At 37.3% G+C, this 15,912-nt stretch overlaps 1 protein-coding gene across 1 annotated transcript in view; it reads left to right on the forward strand.

The window, feature by feature from the left end:
- VWA8 (von Willebrand factor A domain containing 8) overlaps nucleotides 1-15,912 on the forward strand; it is a 299,153-nt gene that overhangs the window by 187,682 nt on the left and 95,559 nt on the right. Inside the window, exons 30-35 of the mRNA XM_074329337.1 lie at nucleotides 3,105-3,215; nucleotides 4,105-4,169; nucleotides 4,575-4,700; nucleotides 5,927-6,036; nucleotides 6,682-6,836; nucleotides 9,559-9,754. Of these exons, the coding sequence (XP_074185438.1) occupies nucleotides 3,105-3,215; nucleotides 4,105-4,169; nucleotides 4,575-4,700; nucleotides 5,927-6,036; nucleotides 6,682-6,836; nucleotides 9,559-9,754 (763 nt within the window). The remainder of the gene's footprint in view (nucleotides 1-3,104; nucleotides 3,216-4,104; nucleotides 4,170-4,574; nucleotides 4,701-5,926; nucleotides 6,037-6,681; nucleotides 6,837-9,558; nucleotides 9,755-15,912) is intronic.

Below are 15,912 nucleotides of genomic sequence, written 5' to 3' on the forward strand. Positions count from 1 at the left end.
TTGAATTGAATTCTATAGCCAGAACAATCTGTCATAACAAGTGCATGATATCTTGGTGATTCTTAATTCAATAAGCCACTTAAATTTGGATAAGAATCTAAATTTGGAGTATTTATTCATACAGTCCTGCCAGATTTTTATCCATCAAGTTCAAAGTCAAATTTATATATATCAATTCTTTAAAAGATTTTTAGGTTCTCACCAAGTATTTTATTTTCTCAAAAGATTCAATTGTTTGGTAACATTGCTGATAATACTCTGTTCACTTACAATGACTTTCATCAAGTTAAATATGTTTTTCATTGTACAGATGTACTTGAATTCCATACAGCTAGTGCTTTGCCTCCTGGCATTCTTGTATGTCACCCCGACTTATCCCTTTTGACCACAGTTTCAACAATTTTCCAGAAAGCTACCTCCGCACCCTGAGAAGACACGTAGTGCTATCTGGATACTTCTGTTCTACCTGTGATCTGCACTGCCTCCTCTTTTCCCAGAGACAATATCTTAGCCTTCTATCTCATGCTATGGCCCTGGCAGGATGTAAGACCTCTTTAATTCCAAATAAAAAGCATGCAGCTGTAAAATTGAACAACCAATAAGTAATTCTAATGCAATAAAAAAAGAAGAAATGAGTGCACTGCCATCCACTCCTCCTTCCCCATTCTGCCCTAACTGAAAACGGAGCTGAAATATTGCAAAGTACTTGCATCCATTCATCTCTCCCTTGTCTTTTAAAAATAACGCTTTGCATTTCCCTGGCTAGCTTGAGGAGTTGTTCAAAAGTCCTTGCTAAAATAAAATCTTAAGTGAGGAAAGGGAAATTTCTCCATGTCTAAAAATAAAGAGCCAACCCCCTACCCCACCCCCTACCCCCACCCATGAGATTACTTATTACATCTGTACAGAGTTTAGAATTTCAGATTTTGGGACATTGAGGTCATCCAGAGGTTACTTTTCTCCCAGTCAAATACAAACATAATAAAATTGCTCCGTTGCTTCTCCTCCCTGCCCCCCCTTAAAGGAGTGCCAAAGCCACAGTTACTTGTACTCGTGTGTGTGACGCAAAATTCTATTTTTAAACTCAGACAGAATATATCATTAGTCATTTACAGAAGGAAACCATTAACTTCTAAAAGGATGGAGCAACAGAACGCCTTCATGTTGCCAATTGCTTCTAAAATGAATTCTAAATACAGCAATAGCTGGAAATATATGTTTTCTGTCACTTAGAAAGATAGTTTTTCAGTTCACTTAGGCCAAGTTATGAGTATATAAGTATTAGACCCTAAAAAGGAAGAAAAATGCAAAATTGTACTAACTTATTTTTCTGCTTAATATTTGTTTAATCATCTGCTTATTCTTCTGCTTAATCATATTTTGGGATCAAACATTATTTTTAGGACTTTCTTTGCTTAGAAAAGTTAATATTATCCCAAATCGCTTCTGTGCTAAGAATTCATGTTAATGTTGTAATATTTATCTTACAAGAAAGAGTTTCTCCTTTAAAAAACACTTATTCAAAATAGATTTAATCTAGAATGGAGACTGTAAATTTTTAACTTATTAATATGTTTTCTTAAGACAAATTTTAAGGTATCACTATCATTTTTAATCTTTCAAATGCCAGGAATAATACTTCTTTATGAAAGTTAATTTTTAAAAGAGTATTCCTAACACACATGCTTCATGGAGAATTGCACTTGTATATAGAACAGTGGACTCTAAGGGTGATGTTTGTTGAAAAATTTAAGCTTTATCAATATGCTGAGTAAAATTGTTTAGTACAGCCAAGCTTAAGTACATAGAGTGAAGGAAACTGTGATAGGAACACTAGTTTAATTCTTAAGCACTTCAATAAAATTAGCTAGTAAAAGAAATTTGAAACCACCTATGAGGTTCCAGATGAATCATTGCTCTTTTCATGTTTCTTTTCATTTCTCTCTAACTGAGTTACATAATAGAAGATAACCATAATAGATGGTTAATTCATCACTGTACTCTCCTTTGTGCTTTAAATATCAGCTGCTCAATAAATATTATGGGAGAAATGAATGAACATTTCATATTCTGTTTCCTAATTTTTCAAAGTATATTAATTCTTTGGGTACTTTGTGACTTAATATTCCCCAAAGGAAGTTCTTAAAATGAAAATTTCATAAGGGTTAGGATAACTGGAGGAGTCCCAAATTTAAAACAGAACAAGAAAGAAAGAAAAAAAATGCATAAAAGTGAGGCCTAACAACTTGCTGATGCCTTTGGCAAACCTGTTAAAAGTCTTTACATTTTAACTAAAAATGCCAACTTCTTTGCATCCTTTTAAAATATTTAATCTTTTCTGGCTTTCTCAATTTTAAGTTCTGATTTCATGTGTTTCAGCTCATTTCTTTTAATGCTTAAGGTTTATTTAAAAATTCTTTTTCTCGAAAAACTGCTCCTAATTACTAAGAGATTACTTCATTTCCATAGCTGATTAATAACGCTGCAGAAATCCCTTGCTTGTATATTATTACAGCACCAACTGTGAACGTTCTTCAAGCTTAGTGAATTTCAAGATGAAGAAACATTACTAGCTGGCTTCTTAGGGTCCCTGATATTTTCTTGATAACCCATCTTGTACATATCTTCTGAATTGAACCTGAATTTGTGAAAAGGATTAATTTAATTATTTTTAATTATTAATTTTAATTTAACTGTGTGCAGTGTAAAAGTTTTCAACAGAACAGTCTTTGAGGGTAATTTTGATAAAAGTAAATGGTCTCTTAAAAGTCATTAATCATCGTAATTTTATCATGACTACATAATAAAACAGAATCATGGTTAAGCTAGCCTATATTTAGAAGGGGATGGTTTTAAGATAAAATCTTCAAAGAGAATACGTTCTGCATCACATCACTAGAAACATCTTCATAAAACCATCTAATACTTTAAATTCTGTGTGAAGGAAAACCATTTGGTGTCTTCATAGTGTCTCTTAAGTGTTTCCATATTGTCATCTTCCCTTTGGTTTATCATGATAATCCTTCCTCCCAGGTTACCAAGAGTCTTCTGCTTTGAAGAAAAGGAACAAATCCTGACCTTTTCCCTCTTCGCTTTATTTCCAGAGTAACATCGTCCTACTGTTAGATACCACTGGCCGAGCCCTTCGTCATCTCATCCTCCCCTCAGAAGAGGTTACATCTAAGAAACCTTCCTGGTGGAACAAGGAAAACACTGTAAGGAATACACACCTTGTCCAAGATGTGTGTCTTACCAAGGATTTTCTAGAGCTTTCTAACCATAAAGATGTATGCCTGCCCATTCTTTTCAGTGCTTTTTGTTGACTATAATGCACAAGGGAATTCTATTATGCACTTGGAGATTTTAACACAGTACAAAGAGACATAAATACACATATCATTAAATACCAAAGCTTCTTTTTGTATCCATCATACTCAAATGAAAACTTGTCAGACTGAATTCATAACTATAAAACATTATGAGCTATTTGAGTATGATATTCATAACAAATTCCTAATCATGCAGTCATTTTAACCTGTTTTCCAGATATGCATTTATGTTTTGGACTTCTGTGATAAACAACTCCTGATTGTACCTACTAGATAAATAAACATTTTAGTGTATTAATTAAATTAAACTAGTAAATAATCATTTTAGGCCAACCCAAGAGAATTATTCTGCTGTTCAGAAAAAGGTAATAGATATATAATAAGGATTAGCATACTTAGGTCTTAAAAGACCATGAAAAAAGAGATTTTTTTAAATGTCAAAAATGTATACAAATCTAAGAAGCAAAGTATTTCCTATTCATTTATATTATGGTATAGATTCCACAGTTAATCGTCCAAAAGCACGTTTATTTCTAACCAGTATTTGGCATTATTTTGAACAATTCTAAAGATGTTTCAGTAGGTAGTTTACAGTAAATTTTGAAATATGTTTTAGCCCATGTTACCATAAGAGTCTTGGAGCAGATAAAGAGGTAGCTTCTCTGAGAATTACATTTTACCTATCGAAAAACTTTTTTTTAAGGCAGATCAGCTGAGGAGACATGACTGTATCTGACACATTTAATGTGACTGTTTTGTTTTGTTTCATCTTTAGGAAACGTATAAAATGTGCAGAGAATTTTCGCACCAAAACTGGCTGGTATTCTACAAAGAAAAAGGGTGAGCTCTTGGTTGTAGAAGAATTAAACTGGACTCCTTATTTTGCTCTTTTCATTGTCCTTGTTTATTGTAAAACTAGCATAACCTAATCATAAATGTTTTATTATAAAACGAACTCATCCCTCGTTGTAGAACATTGAAACATAGACATCAGAAATCACACTGCTCGCAGTCACATAATCGGCCGCAACTCGCATGGCAGCCACCACTTTCCACTATTTCTTTTCGTGCACACCCTTACATAGTTCACAATTTCGCATATTCATTTTCTCAATTAACATGTTTCTAAGTTACATTTAGTCTTCAAACCATTCTTTGTAGGGTTGACTCCTATATCCTGAAATGACTGTTAGTCAACCATACCCTCACCGTTTCCTTTCAGATAGTTCTATTCTCCTTTTGCAGGAACAGCCTGACTGTGCTGGATGTTCTAGAAGGGCGAACTCATACCATCTCGCTTCCCATCGACCTCAAGACAGTTTTTCTTGTAGCGGAGGACAAATGGCTTCTGGTGGAGAGCGGAACCAATCAGTGAGTGGATGGATGTGCCTCGCGTCTTGAGGAGCGCGCTGTGGCTTGACCTTACTTACCGTGTTTCCCCGAAAATAAGACCGGGTCTTATATTAATTTTTGCTCCGAAAGACGCATTAGGGCTTATGGTCAGGGGATGTCATCCTGAAAAATCATGCTAGGGCATATTTTCCGGTTAGGTCTTATTTTCGGGGAAACACGGTATCAATTTCCAACATCCTGACTGTTCTGTCTTTCTGTGTCTGTCTTTTAACAACTTCTGAATTTGGCAGCATCTCCATAGATGAAAGTTAAAACAAGTTAGGGGGAGAAAATGACAATAAATTACATGTCACATCACACAGTATTTATAAAAGTGTTGCAGAGGATAACGTCGAAATTAGCAGTAAAAACATAATGACTTTCATGTATGATCCATATTTCTTTGGGCTTTTTCCTATCAGCCCATTGAGAACTCAACTGTTTTCTTGCCAAACTAGAGATGCTTCACAACAGGTTTTCAGTTTATCCTCTCGTCAAAGGGCCACAGTCTCCATCATAGAGCTGTTGCTTTTTTGTGACCTCACAGACTCCATCTCGTAGAAATTTCTTCTTCATTTTGTCTTGCATGCTCTTCCTTGGTTATGTTTATGCTTGTGTTGGGTCCCCCAATGGACTGTACACTTCTTAATGAAAGGGACATTATGTGCTCTTGGCAGAAATAGGGTGCAGAGTAAATTTGAGTTCCCCCTCCTTCATGCATTTCATCCACTAGCTAAATGCAGACTTTCTCTGCAACTCTGCTGACAAGCAGAGGTAGCCTGCTGCAAAAAGGTTTCTGGTTATTAATACATCCCCTTTACAGAAATCTTAAAAATAAGTACATCAAGGGGATTACAGTGGTGAGGGCCTCTGTCGCTTAGCTGGTCACAAATCAGACGTCAGACTCCCACTTACTGACTTATCAAGCAGCCATGATAATAAGGTGTGTCTCACGAGAGTTGGTTTTTCTTTTATATGAAGGGTTGGATTTTTAATTCACATGTATTGCTGCATTGTTATTATGCACTGCTCTTTAGACACAGTGTCGAGAAGTTAGTTGGTAATTCATGATGAACTACAAATTATACTCAGAATATAAAAAAGAGGTTTTTTTAGGGGGACTCTGATTTTTACATTCTAATGATCATTTTCATGATTATTAGAAAAAGAAAATCTTTTCACAGAGATGTTTTATTTGTTTACAGAAAATACCTTTTAAGTAAGCCTGCACACATCGAATCTGAGGAGAGTGGTGCTTGCCAGTTGTATGTGTTGAAAGAGGAACCTCCTAGCGCGGGGTTTGGAGTTATACCAGGTAAATACTGTGTTCTTTGTGTTTATGGCCGGATGGGAGCGTGCTTATATACACTCTGTCCTCTAGAGTCATTTAACAGCAATAATGTCAAAAGATGTTAAATTTATACCAAAAGAAAATGTAGTCACTACACTAGAAATAGTAAATAAGAATCTACCATCTATTAAGTTCTGTCTTTAAAACTTTTTTAACTGACAAATCAGAATTTTTGTATACATGTAGGTTCCAAGTCTATTTTAGGATAGCATCTTTTCTTTTTTTTACACAGACCATCAGGTTTTGTACTTAATTCATCACAGTTTTGGAGAAGTGAATAGTACTTATTTCAAAATCTAAAACATACCATTGCCAACACTGGAATAGGTCGATTTCATGTCTTTTCTGCAGGGTGCGATCAATGATAATATTTATTGCTAATAAAATTTTGAATTCCGTAAATACTCGAAATCACTTTGAGATGATGAGTTGATCATAAAAAAAAAGCAAAACAAAACCAAAAAAACCTGAGTTTTCTCAGACAGAAGGCCATGAATGTAATTTAAAGTGCTTTGCTGTTTGAGTTGGTGAGAATGAAATCTTGTAAAAATTAATTCCTGGAGCATTTTAGGGGCATATGGTAGCTAATGTTTTTCTGACACTATTCAGAAACAGATTTCAGCATTCCTCATAAAATTTCAAGTGATCAACTGTCATCTGAAAATCTAAGTTCAGCTGTGGGACAAAAGATTGTCTCTCCGAACCGAATTCTGTCAGATGAGAACAGTTACGCTACAGTTGTCGTTGGTTTCCCAGATCTCATGGTAAGCATCAGTTTTTTAAATTATTGATTAAATATTTCTTCTCCTCAGTTTGGCCTATAATCAAGAAGCCTATTTGAGGGGGTAATTAAAAATGTAATGATTTTCTCATAAACATTTCAGATCAACATTCTGCTTTCCAAATCAATCAATGTGTATTATCTATATGGTCTCATTGCTTTTTTTTTAAATTACCACTTAAAGTATATACAGTTATATATTTTAGTAAGAGAAAACCGTTATTCTCCATACATGGGAGTTCATGTGACACAGTTAGATGCTTAACCGACTGATGACAGTGATTTATCATGTTGTCTCAATGTGTACTCACACAGTCTATCAAGAAGAACAATTTGAGATTAATAAAATAACGTCATCTAGAATTTTTTAAAATAAAATGTGTCAGGGTCTCATTACTGTAAATTAAAATTTTCAACACTTATGAACATCAATTCACTTTCCATTGAGTTTTGCTCTGATTTATCGTATCTTTGCAGTATCCAGATTATACTATAAATGCTGATGGCCTCAACTTAGTTTGCTTTTACATGGACCTTTCTGCTGTTATTTACTATTATTATCTGTAAAGAGGCTGTTTGTAATTGACTTCAGGTGAAACTAGGACCATCTTCCCCTGATGGAAATGTAGGAGAATGAAACATAAAGGTTATTTCAGTCCAAGTTGCCATCTGATAACCTTAAATGTAGCTCTGTGTGTTTTGAGTACACATATAATTTTCATAATTTCCTTTGTACCTTTTAGATGGGATGATAGAATCGTTTCAAGATAAAAAATATTGGTGCTCCTTGGTAGTACACCAGTCTCACATACCTCAAAATTTTAATGTATTTAATAAATGATGAGTACTTGAGGGTATGAGACTTTTGAAATCCAAAACCCGGTGGATAATATGTGCCATAGGACTTTGCCGTATGTCTTCCTAATTATCAAGTGACAATCATTTTCTGTGGTATTATATAACTGAAAATGAAGCATGTTGTTGGAATACAGTATCTACAGCAAGCTTGGCTAAATGAAAGAGATATGTATATGCTTTCTACAATGCTTGCTGCTGTCAGCAGAGAAAGCACTGGAGCTATTTTTCTGAAGGTAGAACTATTTAAAAAATTGATCCTCTGATTGAAGAGATTAGTATAGAAATATAATGTTACTATAAAAGGTTAGAAAGTAAAGGCTGAATATACGGCAGTGTGTGTATTAGCTCTAGAGAAACCCTTCATAGCTTGTGACCGTGTTAAATTAAAAGCTCTATCCTCTGTATTTAGTATGGTACTCACCACATGTGAGATGTTCAATGAATTTTTGTATAATTAAGGATTAGTCAGTTTGGCAGCCTTTCAGCATTTTATGATAGCAATCCTATTTTTAGGCCCCAACACAATAGTCAGGCACTGCATTATTCTAAACTCTTTCATACATGATAATTTTCACAACAATTCTACAAGGTTTTATAGATGGAGAAACAGAAACAGAGAGGATGTGTCCCCTAGGCCACGAAGGTTATGAGTAAGAGAGCTTGGGTTTGGACTCAAGTGTGACTGACCCTCAGACCATATCCTTTCTGCTTTTATGTGAATTTATTTTGATTCTTCATGAAACTATCAACAAAGGGTATGTCACCTCTTAACTTTCTATAGCATTATCAGAGGCACCTAAATATTATGAACTTATTAAAACTTTCTTACCCTAATATCAAATACCTACAAAAACCTACAGCAATTATCATCCTCAATAATGAAACCTTAAAATCAACCTTAATATCAAGAATAAGACAAGGGTACCCACTATCAACACTTCCATTAAACATTGTATTGAGCGCCTCAGATGTGATCCATTAAAAAAAAATGATGAATTGAATTTTATGAAACCAGAAATTTAAGTTCTGTAAAAGGCACTGTTAAGAGAATGAAAAGACAATGTACAGGCTGGGAGAAAATATTGCCAAATCACATTTCCAACAAAGGACTTGTATCAGGAATATATAAAGATTTCTTAAAACTCAAGAATAAGAAAACCAATAATTCAATAAAAAAAATTTTTTAAAAATGGGCAAACAGTAGCCCAGTGTGAGGTGTCAGAGGTCAGAGGTGAGCAGGTGAAAAGAACATCTGTGATGGGGGAGGGAGTGACCCCTGGTGATGAGAATCAAGTCCAGGCAGGCTGCACATGGTGTCCCCGTGAAGGGGCAGCTGATGTGCAATGTGGGAGCCCAAGTAAGGTGAGGGGAGCGTCCGTGCGTCAGCAGAGCCCATTGTGGACCTTATCGTAAGTGGACTTATGGTGATCCCTTCAATAAGGTATATAGGTGTCGAGTCACTGTGTGGTATACTTGAAACTAATGTGATGTTGTACGTCAACTATACTTTAATTAAAAGGTGCTAGTAATGTTCTATGTCTTATGCCAGATAGGAGATGAAATCGGTGTTTGTTTTATTTTTAAACTATGTTGTTATGTTTCCTCCTCTTTGTTATAATTCATTTCAAGATTAAATATATGTTGCATCTTCCCAATGTCTGAAAATTATGATTATTGTGAAGCAGCTATCTCCTGTACAAGTTCAAAATGGTTAAGGAAACATTTACTTTCTTATACTTGTGAAATATAAACTTACCCTGGTATCTGCTTAAAGGGCTGCATTATACCAGTGATGCTGAACGTAGCTCATAGCACTTCAGTGCTTTAATCTCTCTTCTTTTTTTCAGTCACCAAGTGAAGTTTATTCTTGGAAAAGGCCATCGTCTCTGCATAAATTAAGTGTCACTGATACAGCATTCTATGGAAGAAAGAAGAGAAGTGGAACTCCAAAGCAGAGCAATTGTGTGACCCTTGTAGATACGAATCAGATTGTCAGGATCTTGCCCCCAGGAGAAGTCCCTCTAAAAGACATCTTCCCGAAAGGTAAGCAACTTACCAATTCCTAACTTACCGAGGTGTTAAAGGCAGTTTACTTTTGGTGTGGGTATTTAATTCATCATTATCATTGTATATGTATAAACCTAAATAATTCTAACAGAGTCTGGTAACTATAAAGACCTATATTCGTATGTGCTCAGAAAGTTTTCACTCAACTTTTCCCATTGTGGGGCTGTAGCCATTGCTGTCAGAACTCATCTTCATTTGCGTTACAGTCTATACCATAACGCTGCTTAGGACAGTTTCTCAAGGAGACTTTTAAAAATCACTAGAATATTAGGCACAGAAAACGGAGCCTGACTTTTGTCTTAAATTCTGTATTGGTGTGGAAGTAACCTGTGGTCCTTCGCAGAATGTGAAAGAATTCACAGACTCAAGAGGCATAGGAGTTAGAAAGTTTATTTAAGAAGAAAGGTGCCGGCAGAGAGGCTGCCAGGGGCAGAGTCTCAAGTAGACAACTGCACCTAACTTTAGGTTAGCTTTTTCTTGTATAGGAAAGGGTAGGTACACTTTCTTACAGTAGGAAATGTGACGTATAGACTGAGGTCATTTGATTGACATGTGCAGGTTATACAACCAGTTTCTTTCGGCACATGCTCTTACCCATAATGCATACAGAAAAACCCACAGGGGGCCAAGCCTTAATGTCATTTTTATTCTAATTATATTATAATGAAGCTGTAGTTCAAGCTGAGGGCAGGCTTCAGTGATCTGCGCAGGTGTCAAAAACTTGATTTTTCTGGTTGGACCTTGTTAGGCACGGCCGGAGGAATGAGTCGCTGGAGACCAAAATTGGTCGATTAGAATTTATTTGGCATGTTTGAGCTACAGGAGGTCAGGCTAGAAAAGACCATCACCTCTCCGAGCAAAGAGGGGTATGGAGTTTTGTAGGAGGGGGTAAACGAGGCTGTTCCCCCTTCAGTGCTTCAGGGGGTTTTCGTTGACAAAGGGTTTCGGGGCCTGACCGGCTAAGCCCTCCAGCTCCACACTCTGGCCCCAGGTCACTGTCTGGACTGCCCAGGCCTGCCCATCACAGGCCCCTAGGAGATAAAGCAAGACAGGAGCAAGACAAGATGGCTTTTAAGATAAGGTTTCTGCTCCCGGCCTAAAGATGGCTTATCTCCTTTTTCTAAGGATCTTTCACAGAAAGATGTATCTCTAGGGGCGGAGTTTGCGTGGCCCCTGGGGAGGAGGATATAGGCCTGGGCAGTGCCACATGGGCTCACTTTTATTAACTCTTTTTCTGCCTCATCAAATTCCTGTGATGGAAGGCAAGAAACTTATGCAGACTAATTCACTTATTAGTGCTCCAATATCAACTTCTATTTATTACCATGTGTTTTGTTTAGGGCTGCAAATCATGCTGGGCGACTGAGTTTGTTTCTGCCGACAGTTCATTTAACACAGGTTCACTGCAGGAATTTCACAAGCCAATAGTATATAGAATAATGTCTCTTAATAAGGTAATAAAGAAATATCGTACTCCAAACCAATGATAGGTTAGTCACACTGTTGTTTCAGGCAAGGGGAGATGAAAGAAAGAAAGTCCAAATGTAGTTGATGTGTACCTTTTCTGCAAGAGACTGCTTTAACCAAGCCGACTTCCAGCCACCAGCACAAACACAAAAGTCCCTTGTTGCTAGAGCACGTTGCTAGGGAACAGAGGCACTGGTGTTGGCAGGTGTTCATTCTCCTTGGGCAGCTGCTGGTAAAAGATTCGCCTTTATCAGGGTGGAGCTGATGCCACAGAGGCCTTCAGAGATCCCTTTAGATCAGCAAATAGTCGCCTCGCCAATACCAAACACTCTTGAATAGGTCCTCACAAATTCTGGGTATTTATAGTCTAAATGTCCCTTTCTCATCATTGCTTCTCCCCGTGTTTTATTTGATAAGCCCCCAGCAGGGCCCCTCAGCATCTGAGTGCTGACAACAACATCCTGACACAACTTCCTTCGTTCGGATATCAAAACAACTTTATTTTAACATCAACGTTTTTTTTTGCCTTTACCATAAGCACGTGGATGAAAACAACTTCGCTAAAGTCATAACCAAGTAGATTTGCAATAGTATCAACCAAGACACAACCCTGCATAACACACGCCAGGTCCTGTGCTGACCATTTCTCCTTGTACAAGTTCATTGACCCTTCAAATCCCAGTTTTATGGTTACTGTCCTCTAACTTACATGCAGGGACACAGAGAAGTAAGGAAGCTTGCTGGGGGCCCCCCCACCGGTGGCCGGCAGGGCCCAGGTGTGCACGGTCTTCCAAGCCCTCGTCTGGAGCTGTTCTTACTGAAGCACACTGGCTTTCATTATGCGGGTCATTATGAAAGAATTTGATCATTGAGCCACTGATTATTATTTGCATCGTAATGGTAGTAATATGTCGTCCTGTGTTTACATTCACTGTATTAGCATGGACTTCGGAAATATAATGCAAACGGTATAGTAGCAATCTATTACTAGGTTTGAAAAGTCCCAGTTACATGATAATATTTAGAATTAGTTCCTTTCACATAAATCACCTTAAAATGTTTTTTATGGTGGAAGAGGCAGGTAAATGAAGTGACGATCGCAGTACACTGCTGTGATAGGAATAGTCACAAGGTGATACATAAATGCAGAAGGGAAGCTTACAAACCAGACTGCTGATTATGAGCTGACTCTTGAAGGCTGAGTGGCAGTGCATCAAGTGAAGGAATTGTTCCAGGAAGAGGGAACCCCACGTAAAAGGTACAGGGGCATGACAGAGCATTCCAGAAATTACAAGAAATTCTGTACCAGAATTTAGTGCACCTTCATCCTCCCAGACGCCTGGGGGTCAGCCCTGAAACTCCTCCCTCATCCTGCTCACCTAATCCATCATCAGTCACATGTCCTATTGATACAGTCTTACAAGGATATCTGGTATCCAGCCACTCTTCCGTGGTTCTAGTGCCAACCATCCCAGTCATCTTGCACTGGAATATTGCAATAGCCTCCTGACATGTTTCCTCTTCCACTATTCCCCCTCCCCCCGTTCTCCACACATCAGACAGAGTGCTATTTTAAAGTACACGTTTGTTCTTACCAAGGTCCAGTTTACATACAGTAAAATGCACCCGTTTTAGTGTTGCACTGCTGTGAGTTTGATAAATACATACAGTTGCGTAACTGTCACCACAACCGATACAGAATAGTCCCATCTCCCCCAAACCTCCCCCATGACACTTGGCCATCAAACCCCCCACCCACCCCTCCACCCCCACTGACCTGATTTCTGTCCTTATTGATTTGCCTTTTCCAGAATGCCATATAAATGGAATCACACAGTGTATGGTCTTTGAGTCTGGTTTCTTTCACTTAATAGATCATATCTGAGAGTCATTTATGTTGTATATACCAGTAGATTGTGTGTGTTTTTATTGTCAAGTAGTAGTCTATTGTGTGACTGTACTGCAGTATGTTTATTTACATATTGATAGATATTTGGGTCGTTTCCAATTTGGGGCAATAATGAGTGACACTGCTATGAACACTTGTGCACAGATTTTCAAATGAATGTAAGTATTTGCTTCACTTGGTAAATACTATTTAAGAACGGCATTTTTATGTCATGCAATAAAACTGTGAAAGTGTTTTCCAAAGGGGCAATACCATTTTGCATACCTGTCAGCAATGAATGAGAATCCCAGTTATTCCACTGCTTTCCAGTACTTGGCATTGTCAGGTTTTGCCAACAAGTATGCAGGGACATCTCGTTATGACTTTCATTGGCATTTTCCCTAGCTCCTAATGATGTGAACATCTTTTCATGTATCTTCTTTCGGGAAATGTCTTCAGATCTTTTGCCCATTTTTTGAATTGAGTTATTTGCTTTCTTTTTAATGAGTTTTGAGTGTTTGTTATATATTCTAGATACACAAGTCCAGTACCAGATATATGCTTTCCAAATATTTCCTCCCATTTTGACAAAAGGCAAATCTATATTTTGTTTTAAGAATTTTATATTTCTAGATTTTACATTTAGATTTATGCTCCGTATTAAGTTAATTTTTATGTGGTGCAAGGTACGGGGTGAGGCTCATTGTTTTACAGGAGGATATTCAATTGTTCCAGTGCCATTTGTTAAAAGACTATCCTTTCTCCTTTGAATTATTTGGATCTCTGCTGAAAACCAACTGACTGCCTATATGTGTGTCTGTTTTGGGATTTGCCATTCTGTTATATATGTCTATCCCTTCACTAATACCACCCTGTCTTAATTACTCTCTAGATTTATACCTTATGGTTAAGTCTTAAAATCAGGTAGTATAGATCCTTCAGCTTTGTTGGTGGAGATCAGCGGATAGAAAATTACTAAGAGGACATCAGGAGTAAGGGAAAATTCTGACTGAATCAACCTAACAGGATTCTTGCCGAAGGCAAGCTGGGTGATCAGGTATCACCTGGGGTGGGGGGTGGGGGTGGAGAGTCAGGAACCCAGTCAGACAGTGAGGGTAGGAGATTTGGGTTAAGCTGAGTTAGCTTTATTCTTGCTAAAATTGGACACTGCAGAGATAAACGTGGAAGACCAAGAGTCGGGGTCTAGTTGGGAAGAGGATTCAGAAGAGTCTGACCAATGTTTGGTCAAAAAGAGACTCTTTCGTCATCCCTACTGATAGCTCTACTTCACTTATTTTCACTCCTATAGTACCACTCTTTATTTACCTGTTCATTATTGGTGGACATTTTGGTTCTTTCCAATTTTTTGCTATTACAAATAGTGGGCTATGAATACTCTTGTACCTTTCTTCTTGTGTGTATGTTGAGAGTCTGTAGGGTGATTATCTAAGTTACATTACCAGACTGGCCCGAAGTTGTTGATCCAGCGGCATCACTGAGGTCCTGCTGCTCTGCATCCTCGTCCACTCTTCTTTTCTTCTTTTTTCTCATCCACTCCTGTGGAAGTTTTTTGGTTGTAGTTTTACATTAGCTTTCCCTGATTTCTAGTGAGTTTGAGCCTCTTTTTATATGTTGTAATTTACAACATATAAATATGTTATTTTTCTGGGAATTACCTGTTTATATCTTTTGCAATTTGTGCTTGGTTGGTAGGAGTTTTATTTCCCCTAATGTGTTTAAGTAGTGTTCCTTAAATATTCCAAGTGTATGTAAAGTGCTTAGGATCGTGTCTGGCACATAGGAAGAATTCCATAAATGTGGGTTGTAAAAAGCAACAAATCTCTAGGAGAAATGGTAAAGGGAGATCCCAGGATGATAGCTGTGCACGGGCCCAGAGAATCAACCAATTCAGATTAGAAAATATCAGTAGATTCCAGGAGAGATGCCTCCAAGTAAGTGAAATTGATAAATTCGATATATTTGGACGTATGTAGAGATTTTGACAATTAGGGAACACTTTGAGGATGAACTTGTGCCAAGTATGTAAAAAATTTAACCAATAATAAAACACAGTTATTAACTCCATGAAAAGAAAAAGCTGTACAGGAAAGAAAGCTGTGAATAGCGTTTATATAATCATGATAATATAAGCACTGGATGTTAATCTAACCAAAATCACCATAGAAATGTATTGGGGGTGGGAAAACGACTTGTTAGGCAGGGAGAGGGGTGTATGGGAAAGAGTTAAACTCTCTCTCATCTTACCTGTGGGAGGTCAACACATAATGCCTAAAACGAAAACATCAAGACAGCACCATAAGGATAAAGGTAAATACCAAAGAAATAGCTTAAAAAGTTGAAAGTGTCTGTGGGAGCAGGAAAGAGGTCTGAGAGGAGTAAAGCAGGGGCTGACTGGTTTTTTCTTCAGCCTGTGTGATGCTTTTATCTATGTGTGGGTAGGTCTCTGATGAAAATTCAGTTTTTTAAAGTAAATGGAATCTAGCCATTTGATTAGTCAGGGACTAATGAGTATCAGCCTTTTGCTAAGGAAATCAACAGAAACTGTAAAGACCCTCTCATGGTGGCTTAACAGTGGTGTGATTTTTGTTTTTGCAGATGGGGAGAAATGGACTGCTTTCTTCCAATCGTTTTTCTTCTAGTTAAATGTTAGCTTTTTTCTTTTCCTTTTTCTTTTCTTTTCTTTTTTTTTTTTTTTGTCACAGGCCTCAGCTCTTTAAACACAAAATAATGACTCTTGATTGAAAGCAGCACACTGTTT

The sequence above is a fragment of the Rhinolophus sinicus genome, linkage group LG04 (assembly GCF_036562045.2).
Source record: "Rhinolophus sinicus isolate RSC01 linkage group LG04, ASM3656204v1, whole genome shotgun sequence".
Classification (NCBI taxonomy): Eukaryota; Metazoa; Chordata; class Mammalia; order Chiroptera; family Rhinolophidae; genus Rhinolophus; species Rhinolophus sinicus.